The sequence below is a fragment of the Lemur catta genome, chromosome 14 (genome assembly GCF_020740605.2).
Source record: "Lemur catta isolate mLemCat1 chromosome 14, mLemCat1.pri, whole genome shotgun sequence".
Lineage (NCBI taxonomy): Eukaryota > Metazoa > Chordata > Mammalia > Primates > Lemuridae > Lemur > Lemur catta.
This window is the reverse complement of record NC_059141.1, coordinates 153,684-168,546: the sequence shown is the minus strand read 5'-3', so window position 1 is coordinate 168,546 and position 14,863 is coordinate 153,684. Positions and strand designations below refer to the sequence as shown.

The following is a 14,863-nucleotide window of genomic DNA, read 5'->3' as shown; positions in this document are numbered from 1 at the left end:
AGGTGATGAAGTCATCGTGAACGGGACTAGGCGCCCTGAAAGTGCTGCAGGGGGTCCGCCGTCCTTGCACTTCCACCCGCTGCCACGGGAGGGCGCAGCGTCGGTCCCGCTCTCCTTGCACTTCCACCCGCTGCCACGGGAGGGCGCAGCGTCGGGCCCGCCGGGCAGCCGGCAACGGGCGCCATCTTGCCGGCCGCGAGAAGGCCCCGCTGACTCGGCCTCGAGCCGGGGCTCCGCGGGCCAGAGCGGTGCGAGAGAAACCCCTGCTCGTCACGAATCCCCGGCCGCAGGCGCTCCGTCACGGCAGCACACACAGACTAGGACGGTTGGACGGTGAGGCTTCGTTTCCAGGTACGTGGTCTGCGGCGAGCGCCACTGCCGGGGTCCAGCTCCGCGCGCGGGAAGCGCCGCTCGCGCCGCAGACTCCGCCGTTCTGAAAACCCTGTGTGTTTTATCGGCACGTGCGGCCTTTCGTGACATCACTCCAGCGAGTTTACTGGAATGCTTCTTTCTAAATTGAGAAGAAACAAAGTTCTCTTTGGAGGGAGAAGTAATCCTAGCGTTTCCTGACCTACCTAACCCTGACCTGCGCTGTTCCCTGCAAGAAGGGATTGATAATATTGAAACCTAAACCTACCTTTGACACTGAAAAGGACGCTGGTTTATTTCTGAATCGTGAAATTTTACTGATTGTCTCGAACACGGACATTTCAGCCTGTGTATTGCAACCTGTAGCCAATGACTGTAACTTCCGTGTGTACCCTCCAATGAAAAAGGACAAATCCAGGTTGAGGAATACCCCTCCTTTCTTCTAAACTCTCCTATAAAAGTTCCGACTTGTAACAGACTCTGGAACACTGCTAACTTCGCTGGTGTGTTTTCCCACATCGATCCTCACATTTCGCTTCCAATAAACCTTTATCAAATTATTTCTCTCTCAATGGCCTTAAATTCAGTTGACATTTTGTTGCAACAAGAAGCGTTCCAGAGTGACCCTACTGAATCACTCAGCATCAGCTTCCAACCTTCATGCAGATATTAGCAATGAACTCATTGTGTTCATTGAATTTGTCTTAGTCTGCTCAGGATGCAATAGTGAAATATCATAGACTGGGTGGCTCAAACAACAGAAATCTATTTCTCACAGTTCTGGAAGCTGAAAAGTCCAGGATCAATGTGCTGGCTTTTTTGCTGGCTCGCAGATGGTCGCCTTCTCATGTCCTCAGATGGTCTCTCCTCGGTTCTTGTGTGTGGTGGGAAGAGGGGAGAGATAGTCCTCTTCTTATAAAGCCACTGATCTCCCCATGAGGGCCTTACCCTAAAGACCTAACATAGCCCGAATTACTGCCCAAAGACTCTATCTCCAAATACTATCACAGTGGGAGTTAGGGCACCAACGTATGGATTTGAGGGGGGACACACAAGGCAAGGAGGCAGTTGTGATCGGTCATAGTCAAAGACTCAGGATGAGAGTTCATGGTGGAAAGCTGGAGTAGGGGAACAGGAGAGGAACCAAGAGGCAAGCTGTCTTCCCCAAAGGGTTGAGACAGGAGGCAGCTGCCTCCTGGGGAAAGCAATCATCTCCATTGACTTTCAGAAAGGCACAGATAGTGGTAACCTTTGCCAGATTTCCCTTTAGGCTTGGGAGTGTAGGTTGTAGGTTGTGGCAGAGAGCCAACAGTATCCCAGGACCATGACCCACTCGTGTAATTTGAAGGTGTTTTAGTCTGTTCAGTGTTGCTATAAAGGAATACCCGAGGCTGGGTTATTTAGAAGGAAAAGATGTTTATTTGGCTCATGGTTCTGCAGGCTGCGTAAGAAGCATGGTGCCAACATCTGCTCAGCTTCTGCTGAAGGCTTCAGGCTGCTTCTACTCATGGTGGAAGGCGGAGGGGAGCTGGCGTATGCGGAGATCATACAGCCACAGAGGAGTCAGCAGAGAGGGGGAGCTGCAGACGCTTTCATAGCCAGGCTCATGGCAATGAGTAAGAGGGAGGACATTAATCCACTCCTGAGGGATCTGCCCCCACGAGGCAAGCACCTCCCATTAAGCCCCACTCCCAACAATGGGGATCAGATTTCAACTCGAGATTTGGAGGTGTCAAACAAATCAAATGGTGGCAGAAGACATCGGTGGGCCCAGGAGCTTCACTTGCAATTCTCTTTTAAGTCAAGGGGCTGTGTGGGTGCTGCCACTGTGGATCCTGTGCCCTGGTATCTAGCTGTAAAGTTGACTTTTTAATATTGACAGGTATTTAGCAAACTTTTGTACTACTTAGCCATTCTGCAATTTATCTGTGGATTCTTTTAGATTTGTAAAGCATGTAAATTTTTATGCCTTTCTCACCTATTTCACTGTCCAGAACTTCCAGTATGATAAATAGTATCTGAATATAGCAAATATCCTTGAATTATCCCCAACATGAAACACTAAACATTTCACCAGTAAGTCTAAAGGAAGTTGCCTGCTAGTTCTAGTTTTTGTCAAAGGTCTTTTATTCATCAATCGAACTAATCATTGGTTGACTTTTGGTTTTTATTATCAATCTAACAAAAGCTAAAAAGTTCCTTTTAATCATGGGCTTAGCTGAATTGGAGCTTTTAAATGTGATGTCTTTATAGCCATTCAGTTTTATGTATTTTCTGATTCCCACTTGAGGTAAGTTCTTTTTGATGGTGTTTTTTGAGTTCATCTCTAACACAGGTATGACTAACCCCATCTTATAATTAGAGAACTGAGGGATAGAACTTTGGGACTTTGGTCCGTTCTGGACTGAGTGAAGAACTCCTCCTCCTCGGCATGTTCTTCCCTCCCTCCATGGAGAGCACTCTCCAGAGGGGCTTGCTCTCTAACCCACCGTGTTACTGGCCCACCAGTGTGTGAACTTGTCAAGAAAAGGGGTCTCTCTGTTCATCCGCTGTATGCTGACATAGGCAATGCAGGCTTGACTCCATGGTTGGCTTTAATTGGGTCGATGCATTTTGGTGACTCTGAAGGATGCTTCAGATGCACACAGTTTAAGTCCTAATTGAATGACTTCCTGGACACTGAGAACTTCTAACATAACATGTTCCTGCCAACAAGAGCCTTAGTTATATATTTTGTGTTCATGAAAGCACAAACTACACACAGCCTCAAAGCACATTTCTTTTTCTCATCTAAGCAGTGGGGCCTACGATGTGGAACTGATTGGTTTTAGGACCCCAGCTCACTGATGCTCATTTTTTAATTTCTGGGAGTCTGCCGTCCAGGCCTATATGAAAGAATTGCAGAAATCATCACAAGATGTGTGTGTGTGAAGGTGGGTTCAAGACCCCCTGGGCCCACTGTGAGAGTGTCTCAGGCCTGCATCTGTCTGCCTGGAGACCCAAAATAGCCTGCCAGGTCCCAGAGGCGAGCAGTCCAGAGACCTGGAGGTTAAGGAGCATTCATCAACTGCCTGTGTACAACTCTGGCCCAGGTTTCACCGAGTCCCAGTGGCCTATGGGTTCAGGTCTGACACCCCACCCCCCCACAGCACAGACTCGGCTGAGGTAGGTTATACAAAAATTATGCATTTATTTCCTGAAGCCCCTCAGGATGAGGTCGGGGGTAGCATGTGTCCCTCTGGCCTAGGAGAGCATCAGTCCGTGCTCGGTGGATGGCTCCAGGTCTTTCTCCTCATGGACTTTTAGGGGCTTGGGACTGGCCTATGGGAGGTCAAGGTCCAGGGTGAGGATCTCTACCCATCCCCATGCCCACACCATCCCCTCCCAGCCCCCAACACCTTGGCTGTGTTCCCTGCAGGAACGCCCTTCCCCACAGACCATCCTCTAAGAACTCCCAGCATCCCTCTTGTCCTCCCACCCCAGCCCCCTTCAGAAGCTGTCTCTGCTCCCTGCCACCCAGTTCTGGGCTCACCACCTCTCCTGGGCCAGCCCCTTCCTGTTCCATGCCGTGGGCTTGGGCAGGGGCCTGCACCCTGTGCTTTTCCAACTCTTCCTTCAGTCTGGATGGTAAAGGGTGGGATCAGGGAGGAGGAGGGGAAAGGGGTGAGGGACAAGAGGTTGTGAAGAGACACAAAGACAGAGGCAGAGAGGAGAGGAGAGACATGCTCGGTCACGTTCCTGGGGAGGGTTGAGGGGAGCTGGGGCCCCACACCCACCTCTGCCGCTTCTGCTGCAGCTCCTGGCACTTCTGCTGCAGCTGCTGGTGGTGCTGGGCAGCAGCTGCCAGGAGCTCCTCAGCCTTCCTGTTCTCCTCCTGGAACAGCTGCCTGGATGGTGGGGGGCCATAGGGGACGGTCAGCACCCACCTCTCCCTCCTCCCACCCCCTCCACCTCCACATCTTACACTGCCGCTGCAGCCTCCTGGCTGCGAAGGAAGAGCCCCTCAGTGATGGTGGAGGGACCCTCGGCCCCACACAGGGAGCACAGTCGATGCTTCACATCCTCCAGCTTTGCCTCCACCAGCTTCTCTGCAGTGAGAAGGGGCAGGTGAGCAGGTGAGGGCAGGTGAGGTCAGATAAGGGCCATCCATCTTCCCTGGCCTCACCTTCCTTGAGCAGCTGCTCCTTGCTGCTGTCCAGGGCACCAATCTCCCTTGCCAGCTGCTCCGGCTTCTGAGGGGACAGAAAGGAGGCCTGTCTACACCTCCCAGCCCTCTCCCCCATGTCTCAAAGCAGCTGCTCACCAGGCCTCACTTCCTACTACTCTGCCTCTACATGCAAAACAGCCACAGTCCAGTCTCAAGGCCTTTGCACTGGTCACCGCCTCCCCCTGGGCCTCTGTCACCTGACATGCCCACAGTGCTGTGGTGAAGAGGCTCCTGTGATTGTTCTTCACAACAGAGAACCTGCAAGCACTACCGATCGGGGCTGTTATCTGGAGTGCTGGTTGCCAGCACAGCGCTGCAGCCCTTCCCTGCCCCTTCCTCCTGCTGGGGCCTCCTCACCAGCCCCTTCCCTCCTAACACCAAATCTCCGGCTATATTCTTGTTTGGGGCCTGGGATTCCCCCAGGGGCAAACAGTGGCTGCCTTGGACCTCACTGTCTCCCTGTGTGTGACAGTCACAGACACATCCATGGACGTCCCCAATGGAGAACTCGACCTTGGTCTGATCAGGGATCCTCCTGACCACTGGGCAGACGCAGAGGGGAGCAGGAACATGTGGGCAGGATCAGCAGTGAGGACGCCAGGCACCCAAGGACGGTGACCAGGGGATGGACTCAGGGCAATGCTGACCTTAGCACCACCACAGCTTGCTCGGCAACTGGGTGTGGCAGGTGAGAGGAAGAAGGCCCCGGGATGACTCCACGGTTTGGGCCTGGTCCTGCCAGGGAGGATGTGGAGGTGGGAGGAGTGGCTCTGAGGGACTCACGTGGAATTCCCAGAGATCCTTGTGCTGGCCCATCAGATCCTCCAGCTGTTCCTCGAAATCCAACCTGGGAGCCAACCACACAGGCATGGGGGGCTATGGGCTGAGACCCCACCTTCACAGCCTGGTCTGGGCCCAGGGGTCTTCAGGCATAGAGCTTGGGGGGCTTTGCCCACACTCTCTACACCAGTGGAGGCACCGTCACCACCTTGACCCTCCAAGGCTCAGCTCAGTCGGCCCCTCCTCGGCCCCCATTCCTGATATTACTACAACCCATCCTAACCTCCCAGGCATCAGGCACTGAGGTTTACCTCAGCCGCCTCTGTTTGTTCTTCTCTTCTTCGATCTGGGAGTTCAGGGCAGAAATTCTCTCCTTACACTCCTGCAACACAGTGTGCTTCCTGGGAAGAGGCAAGGTGTTCTGTTAAGGACTCCCCAGGAGGGGCTGGGATGGGGCTTCGGCCTCCTTTGCTTAGGGCTGTGTCATCCATCTACATTGAGGCCTGTCTGTGTCACCTGTGATGGCAGGGGCTGACATGAGCACTGGCCCCTCAGGTTTAGAGAGAGCAGCATGGACGTGGTCCAGGGAAAATGCACACACACCTTCCTGTCATCTGAGTTTCCAAACAGTTCCCTCCTCGGTGTACCAGGGCTCAGGCCTCTGGTAACAGAACAGCTACAGAAGCATTAAGGAGGTGGAGAGACAGAAGGAAGGATAACGGATGGACAGAGAATGAACACATGGTTGTCTCAATGCCTAAATGAACAGACAGATGAGTGAACAGCCAGCCGAGGAGCTGGATGCTAAAGAGTAAAAGGCACAGAACAAAGACCAACTGAAGACATCTGGCTGACAGCGTAGCAATGGTTATGCCACTGAGTGTTGCCCTCAACACTGCCACCTGCTGTGGAGCCAAGAGGGGAAAACATTCTCTGGCCTCTCCACTGTACAGAGGGAGAAAATGAGAGGTGCGGGCCTAAGAGTCATCTCCCTTACTCCCTCTGATCCCCCAGAATGAAGGGGCAGGGCAGAGCCAGGCTCAGCCAGAAGCTCTTACCTCTGTGCCTCACTCTCCTTCTCCTGGCAGTGCAGCCGGAGCAGCCTCAGGGTCTCTGCAGGGAGAGCAGCAGGCCTTTGAGAGCCACCAAGGCACTGGGTGTGGGCAGAGGGAACAGGGCTGGGTCATGTCAGGTCCATGGACACCTGATTGGGCTTTGACATTTCCTGTGAGTCTGGTGGCAGCCACAGCAGGGATGCAAGCTGAGGCAGGTTTCAAAAGGCCGTCATAGGGAGAGTGGGCTTCCTCGGGTGGCAAAGGCAAAAGCCTAGAGACAGGGGAACTGTAAATACCTTGTTTTTTGTTCAAGATCTCCTTCAGTCGTACTTTCTCTCCACGCACTGGAAGCACAGTGACATGTTCAGGCATCAGAGACCACCCTACTGCACCCTCAGGGACAGGGCTTGTCCACAGTCACATGGGAGGCTGGGTACAGCCCTGCCCCCCAACCCAAATGTGGACCCCTTTGGGTGAGACCCCCTCCCCTTTCCTCTGGTGCCCATACTGCCTGTGAGCACCCAAGGGCCTTGTGTCTGCAGAGGTGGCTGTGAGGGCTCTGCAGGATGCCCATGCCCACACTGGTACATGGAGTGGGGAGAAAACACACACTCACGGAGTGACATAAGGGCTGTGGAGAAACACATCAGCAGCAGGGGCTTGTGACTAACGAGGGCAGGGTGCCTTGTTTAGATGAGATGATAGGGGAAGGCCTGTCTGAGGAGGGGACACTGGAGCTCAGAGCTGATTGATGACATGAGGTAAGAGGAACCTGTATTATCTGGGGAGCACAGGGAGCAACCTGGCAAAAGCCTTGAGGCAGGAGAGTGTTTGGAGGGTGTTTCCTGAACACTCCCACCAGCAGAGAGAAGAGGACATGAGACTAGAGAGGGAGAAGGGGCCTTAGCCATGGCAAAGATGTCAAGTGTCTGGAATACAGGGTTGGAAGAGGCTTGAGACAGTGTGGGGACTTCCGGGTGACCCATGGCTTGCTTACGTGAGTCCAGTTCCTTCTGCAGGGCCTCCCAGATGGTCTGAGCCTCTCCTAGCTCTGCATTTGCTTTCTTTTTTGCTTCACCAAAGAGCAGAAGGACATTGTGTGAGTGCAGCCTCCAGCTGCACATTCCCTCGTCAACAGTGACATTTCACATCTGCCTTCAAGTTAACCTAGAGGGGCCCAGATTTTATGGAGCAGAGGCTTCCAGAGTCCAGGCCCTTCTTTCCAGGCTCAGCTGGCAGTAGGGCCAGGTTTATGGGCATACGACTACGGCAGTTGGATGTAGAAGTGCCCTGTAATTAGCTCTGCTGTTGCTGTCATTAATAACCAGTAATTTTGGAACAAGGGGCCCGTATTCTCATTTGGCAATGGACCCAGTAAACCATGTAGCTGGTCCTGGTTGGCAGCCAAGGCCCCTTTGCTCACCTTGCTGAGCCTCATTAATCCGGTTCATTAGGACCTCTACACGCGGCTCTAGGCTTCCCACTGCAGGGAGGAAAGGGGGTTGAGCTGATGAGAAAGCAGTCAGAGGTGGGGTGGCTGCCAGCCCTGTGTCTCTGCTGCTTTCACTCAACACACATCTGTTGAGCACCTACTGCAAGCAGGTGTTGTGTGGGGCCCTCACGGGGCTCACATTCTGAGTGAGTGAGACAAGAAACAAATAGAGATACCAAGTCAGGTTGTGGTAACTGTGGTCAAGAGAAATAAAGTGGGGCAATGGGTTAAAGAGCAAAGGAGTGGGAAGTACTTCTTGGATATGGGAAGCTGTCATGAGGGCCCCAAATCAAGGGAGCAGGGTAGGCCCTGCAGCTCTCTGGGGGAAAGTGGGAGGCAGTCAGTGCAAAAGCCCACCCTGAGGTGGGAACATGGCCGGGGCTGGCAGCAGCCTGGTGAGCCAGGAGGGTGCAGCAGGAGGTGAGGTGGAAGGAAGGGAGGTGGCGGTGACAGCTCTGGATCTAATGCAGTGCAGTGGAGCTGAACGGTTGACCAGCAAGGGGCGTGGGTCAGGGTTTTGGGAAAATGTTTTGTCTCCTTACACCCTTATGCTTCTTTAATTTTGAATCACAGGGTCCTATCTTTAGTTCAAGGAATTAAATGTTAAAAGAAAGGGGATAATTTCCCAAGTTTATAAATTGTGGGGCCTGGAATGGAACCAACATTAGCCTGACCCCAAACCTCAGGCTGAGCCTCAGACAAAGAGGAGACACATGACCTTTCTGCAGCTTTTTCACCATTTCCATTAAATCTTCAATCTTCTGTGAGGATGTGTCCTGCCCTGTGGAAACAAAATTAAACATTTCAGAATCCAGTAGAGTGAGAGGCCAGAGAAAGGATCTGACAGCCCTAGCTGGGACTGAGGTGGGCTGCGGGCAGGTCTCCAGCCAGAGTGGTATCCTTGCTCCTTCTCCTGAGGTGGACAGGCACAAGATGAATCGGGCCCCTCCATGGTCAGCTTTTCTCTACAGGTGAAATGACACCAGATATCCCTTTCCCGGAAGTCCTGGCGAGGGTGGGGTGAGCTCTCATTGCCAAGACTGCGCGAAGTAAGGTCAAAGCTCCTGCTCTCATAATGCAGGAAAAAATGAGGTATAAAAAACTGGAACAAGGAGTCAAAAATCACTATAACTGGAAGATGGCATAAACAATTAAAAAGTTCTGGAGACTCTTATACAAAACAACACAGACCGGTAAGAAAATGCAGTAAGATGTTTAGTTAAAACATGCATAAATACAAACAGCTTTCCTGTACATAATCAATACTGATTCTGAAGCCTCCTTGTAAAATATTATTTCATATTAGTTTTTATAGTTATTGGAAACTTTTTTAACCACCTAATGAATTAGTAGATCTAGGAAGTCACTATTCGTGGTAACCAGACATCATGAGCCATCTGATGTAGTAAGACCAGCTCCTATTACGAACTCTTGCCAAGAAATGATGCTAATACTCATGAAAGTTCTGGATGTAAATACTAATTCAGAGGAAATACAGGGATAGAACGACATGTTACATGGCACACAGGGATGCAATTAGCAATATCCAGACTGGGAAACTCCACAGGAAAAAACAACATAGTTCGTTTAACAAGTAAGTTTTGAGGGGGAAAACACAGAAAAGAAGACCCTTACAGACAAAAAGGGCCTTAAGGGACACATGAACCAACCTCAATGGTCTCTCATTGGGTTTTTGTTTTTTTGAGATAGGGTCTCACTCTGTCTCCCAGACTAGAGTGCAATGACATCATTATAGTTCACTGCAACCTCAAATTCCTGGGCTCAAATGATCCTCCTGCCTCAGCCTCCCGAGTAGCTGGGACTGTAGGCATGTACCACCATGCCCATCTAACTTTTCTATTTTTTGTAGAGACAGGGTCTTGCTCCTGCTCAGGCTAGTCTTGAACTCCTGGCCGCAAGCAATCCTCCTGACTCAGTCTCCCAAAGTGCTGGGATGACAGCCATGAGCCACTGTGCCCACCCTTGTCATTGGATCTTGATTCAAACAAATGCACTATAAAAAACTACTAATGACACAATCAGTAAAATTTGAAAACTGACTAGATATTTGATGAAGTAAAAGAATTACTGTTGTCATAGAGACGTGACAATGGTATTACTTTTCTGAAGAGTACTTGTCTTTTAGAGATATACCTGGAAATATTTATGAGTGACATTTTATGATGCTGGGATGCTTTAAATTGCAATAGTGGAATGGGTGGTAGGGAGTAGGTAATGGTAAATAATAAATAAGATTGGGTTGGGTGTGCTGGATCACAAATGTAATCCCAGCATTTTGGGAGGCCAGGATTGGAGGATTGCTTGAGCCCAGGACTTTGAAACCACCTTAGACATCATAGTAAGATCCCATCTCTACAAATCTGTAAGTAATAATAATAAAACTAGTGGGCCTGTTGTCCCAGTTACTTGGGAGGCTGAGCCAGCAGGATCACTTGAGCCCAGGAGTTTAAGGATGCAGTTAATTATTATGACTGCACTGCACTCCATGCCAGGCAATAGAGCAAGTCCCTGTCCCCTGCCACCAAAAAGAAAAAAAAAAAAAAAAAAGAAAAATAAGAAAAAAAAAAGAATGAATGAGCAAAATTGGTCGAGAGCTGATCATTGTTAAAGCTGGAAGATGGATTCATGGAATAATTATACTTTGTTCTCTACTTTTGTATATGCTTAAGTTTTTCTGTAATAAAAAGTTTTTAAAAATCTGCCAGTCAGGCTGGGCGCGGTGGCTCACGCCTGTAATCCTAGCACTCTGGGAGGCCGAGGCGGGCGGATCGTTGAGCTCAGGAGTTAGAGACCAGCCTGAGCAAGAGCGAGACCTCATCTCTACTACTAAAAAAAAAATAATAATGAAAGAAATTATATGGACAACTAAAAATATATATAGAAAAAATTAGCCGGGCATGGTGGCACATGGCTGTAGTCCTGGCTACTCAGGAGGCTGAGGCAGGAGGATTGCTTGAGCCCAGCAGTTTGAGGTTGCTGTGAGCTAGGCTGATGCCACGGCACTCTAGCCTGAGCAACAGAGTGAGACTCTGTCTCAAAAAAAAAAAAAAATCTGCCAATCAAATCAATACAGACAAGGTAAACTCATTTCTACAAAAGAGTGGAGAAAAGGAGAGACATGTAACAAAAAATTACACAAATGGCCAATAAATATTTGAACATGTACTACACTTCAGTCATAATTAAAGAAATGCACATTAACATATTGCACCTAGCAGACTGGTAAAGGTTAAGTTTGACAGTACCCAGTGTTAGCAATGATGCGTGGAAACTGGCACTGGTATCCACTGACAGAGACTGCAAAAACCAATGCAAGCTTTTAGAGGGCATTTTGGTTACATTTTGAAGACAAAATTCCACCTCTAGGAATTTATCCACTAGATAAGCTCAGTGAAGTAGGCAAAAGGCATGTTCAATGATGTTGAAACACTATTTGTCAAAGCAAAAGTAGGAAACAATTTGAGTGCGCATCAGTAGAGGATTTATGGTTCATCCACACAACAGAATATTGCATAGCCATTGAAAAGAAAATAGATCCATGTGTTAAGATGAAAAGGTATTCTAGATATATTAAAAGGGAAAGAAAGTACAAAGTGACGTATTACAGAATCCCATGTAGCTTCAGAAACAGGTGGGACAACAGTGATAGATATCAACATCTGATCCTGAAATAACATTGAAAAATGTCCCCTTCTTTCTGCCTTAATTTTAAAGTTCTTATACATTTAAAGTAGTACCTACATATTCCTAATAGAAAAATCAAACAATAAGATCCAAAATATCCCCTCTCCTCTGCATTCCCTACTAAATCCAAATCCCCTTCTTAGAGTCATTAACGAGGAAACAGCCTCCAGACACTATTCTATGCAACCTATGCAGGTCTGTAATCACTGCAATTTTTCCAATTTGCTTTTCTCTCATAAAAATATCTCTTTTGAAAATCATGCTGTCAGTATAATTATATCTAATAATTTAAAGTAGATTTTATTTAACAGAATTTTTATTAAATTTCTTCCCCATTTCAGAAACCCACTGCACAAGTATTCTGCATCATGCATTGGTACAGCTGGATTTCACCATTCCCTCCCCATGTTGTGCTGCCACCACTGAGGCTCCATTGACTTTATTCAGTCCGTGCATCTGTGTACTTCATGAGATTTTCTATTGAAAGGTGACTGAAAAGGGGAAAAAGCAATTTATATGCTAAAAATCCTGCCAGATGGGCAACTCTGAATCCTTTACCCACTAGTCTTCCTACCAGCTCTGCATGGAAAGGTTTGTGTCCCCAGAGTGTCACTGACACTAGATAGTATCCCTGTACCCCTTGTTAAGCAACCTGATAGACTGAAACTGGAATCTTGTCCTTTAAATTTCTTCCATTGCTGGTTGCTATAGACTGAATGTTTGTGTCCCCGCTCCCCATAATTCCTATGCTGAAATCTTAACCCCCAGTGGGATGACATTAAGGGTGATACCTTTGGGAGGTGATTAGGATATGAGGGTGGAGCCCTCAGAAATAGAATCAGTGTCCTTATAAGAGACCTCAGAGAGCTCCATAGCAACTTCCACCATGTGAGGACACAATGAGAAGAGAGAAGTCTATGAACCAGGAAGCAGGTCGTGACCAGATAATGAAACTGCCTGCGCCTTGATCTTGGACTTCCAGCTTCCAGAGCTGTAAGAAATAAATTTCTGCTGTTTATAAGCCACTCATGCTACAATATTTCTATTAAAGCGGCTCAAACTGACTAAGACACTGGTGAAGTCGCTTAAACCTTCATCTAAACATACTAGCTTATTTGAGGACCATGAAGCTGTGTTGCTGAAAGGCTTAATTAGCATAGTGTAGGGTAGGTCACAGGAGGTGCTTAATGAAAGGGGTATATATGCACCTGTCCCGTATGCGTCCTCTTTGTCCTTAGCTGAGGGCTGTCATTGGGGGTTACACCCTGCCCCTAGTGAGCTTTCTGCGCTAAGCTTATTTCAATATTCAGACCTTGATTTTGTAAAAACGTTACAGAGCACCAGCCACGTACCACGCCTGCATTAGTGCAGACAGGTCTGGAGGGAGCGCCGGGCACACGTTCCTTGGAGCATTTTAAGCGGGGGAATAGAGGAACCCACAAGGGCAGAGGGTGAAAGGCTGAGTGACGGGTCTTCGAGAGTTCACTCTACAGTTCTCTCCACTTCTGTGTGAGTTTGAAGATCGCCACAAGACACGCAGGAGGATTCCTCCTACAGGTGGATGTGGCCAGGGGAGAACGTTTCCCTTTTTTCCTCTCTGCCGGGCTGCCATGTGTGGCCTGCACAGCTGAACGCGCCGCCGTGTCCCTGTCTCCCCGGGGAGGCGGGAGCCCGCGCCCGGCAGGTCGGGGCCAGGAGGCGGCGCCGGAGGTCGCGGGGAGCCGGTCTCCACCCGGGAGACCCCGTCCGGGCGGGGGCTCCACTGCTAACCCACTGCGACCCAGCGGGGACGTGTGGCTACGTGCTGGTACCGAGCTGAGAGTAACGGGGAGGTTACGATTCCCTTAGGTTTGGTGGCACCAGGGACGCGCAGGACGTCCAGAGGTGCCTTTGGAAATTCTCTGCAATGAGGCGGAGGGATGCCGTTTGACTCATTACCTAAACCTAAAATAGACGGCACAGATACGGTGAGAACTGCACGTGCTAACGCCGAGTGGTGGGCATGCGGGTAAATCACCCCTCGTCTTTGCAGAACAGCTGAAATTTCTCGTCACGAAAGCGTCAAAGCCATTTCCGTCCCTGCGGTCAGAACTACGGCCTGAGCCGCCGCCCACGGCCCACACCCCAGCCCGCCCCGCCGCGTTCAGGCCCCGTCCTCAGCCTCTTCTCGAGCCCGGTGTCTGAGGGAGGCCCTCCACCCTACTACCGGCCTCCCACCGCTACCTCCGGCCTTTTCAGCCCGCTCCATGGCTCCCGCGGGGTCTGCCTTCGAAGGCCCGGACCTGCCCGCCATTTCCTCTCAGACGCCCGCCGCCGGCGCTTTCCGCACTTCGACTGGTGATTGGACCAAACCCTGGCCGGGGGCGGGGAAACGCTCTGCAGTGCGCCTGCGCAGTGCACTCCCGCACGGCACTCTCGTTGCGAGAGCGCAGGTGGGTAACGGTCTGGGGTCCCTGCCCAGCAGCTAGTGCGCATGCCTCAAGCTGCTAGGCCGGCAAGACCTGTTTAGAGACGTCAGGGCCGCCTGGAGCCTTGCAGGCCCGGGATTGGTCAGGTGAAGAGGAGGAAGTGCGCATGTGCGCAAACCTGCCGAAGCCCCGCCCCCAGTTAGGTAGCCATGTGGGAACCAGTGTCCGTGTGGGCGCTTGTGTTCTGCGTTCCTCCTGTGAAGGGAAGACCTATTTCGATTAGGGTGAGGGTTAGGGTGAGGGGTTAAGGGTTAGGGTTAGGGTTATGTTTAGGGTTTGGGGGTAGGATTGGGGTTAGGGTCAGTGTTGGAGTCTGGGCAGGGGTCAGGGTCAGGGCTAGGGGTTAGGGTTTATGTTTAGGGGTTACGGTTGAAGATTAAGGGTTAAGACAGGGTTCAGCGTTAGATTTGGGGTTAGGGGTTTGGGTTACCTTTGGGGGTGGTGTTATGGTTAGGGCTAGGATTAGGGATTAGCGAGAGAGTCAGAGTCGGGTTAGGTTAGGGTTTAGGTCAAGATAAGTGTCAGGGATAATGGTGAGAGTTTAGGGTCACGGTCATGACCACCGTCAGGGTAGGGTTAGGATATAGGGATAGGGGAAGGGGAAAGGTTGGGGTTGGAGTTAGGTTTAGGGTTAGGGCTAGGGCTAAGGGCTAAGGTGAGGGTTCAGGGTTAAGGGTTAGGGTTTAGGGTATAGGGTCAGTAGTGGGGAAGTAACCAGGAAAAGCAAGGTAAACAAGAGTAAGATTTGTTGTCCAGATTTAAGTGGTGTCTTGTCCATTGATAAGAA

General features: G+C 50.3%; 1 protein-coding gene across 1 annotated transcript; it reads right to left on the bottom strand.

The window, feature by feature from the left end:
• Nucleotides 1–3,557: 3,557 nt before the first annotated feature.
• On the bottom strand, nt 3,558–13,905 carry SYCE1 (synaptonemal complex central element protein 1). Its single transcript, XM_045568089.1, has 13 exons — nt 13,832–13,905; nt 8,622–8,684; nt 7,835–7,894; nt 7,409–7,483; nt 6,708–6,755; nt 6,415–6,469; nt 5,668–5,757; nt 5,360–5,423; nt 4,535–4,601; nt 4,334–4,457; nt 4,146–4,256; nt 3,902–3,989; nt 3,558–3,690 (listed from the first exon to the last, which is right to left on the bottom strand). Exons 1-13 carry the CDS (start codon nt 13,899–13,901, stop codon nt 3,613–3,615), a joined length of 993 nt encoding a protein of 330 aa, XP_045424045.1. The 5' UTR covers nt 13,902–13,905; the 3' UTR covers nt 3,558–3,612.
• Nucleotides 13,906–14,863: the final 958 nt, after the last annotated feature.

What these genes read in the sequence shown, in the direction of transcription:
- SYCE1 (XM_045568089.1), bottom strand. Translation starts at nt 13,901, where the DNA reads ATGGCGGGCAGGTCCGGGCCTTCGAAGGCAGACCCCGCGGGAGCCATG. An exon ending in GGTGAAAAAGCTGCAGAAAG is followed by an intron (nt 7,895 to 8,621) that starts GTCATGTGTCTC and finishes TCCTCCCTGCAG; the next exon opens with TGGGAAGCCTAGAGCCGCGT. An exon ending in AACAAACAGAGGCGGCTGAG is followed by an intron (nt 5,424 to 5,667) that starts GTAAACCTCAGT and finishes GTTGGCTCCCAG; the next exon opens with GTTGGATTTCGAGGAACAGC.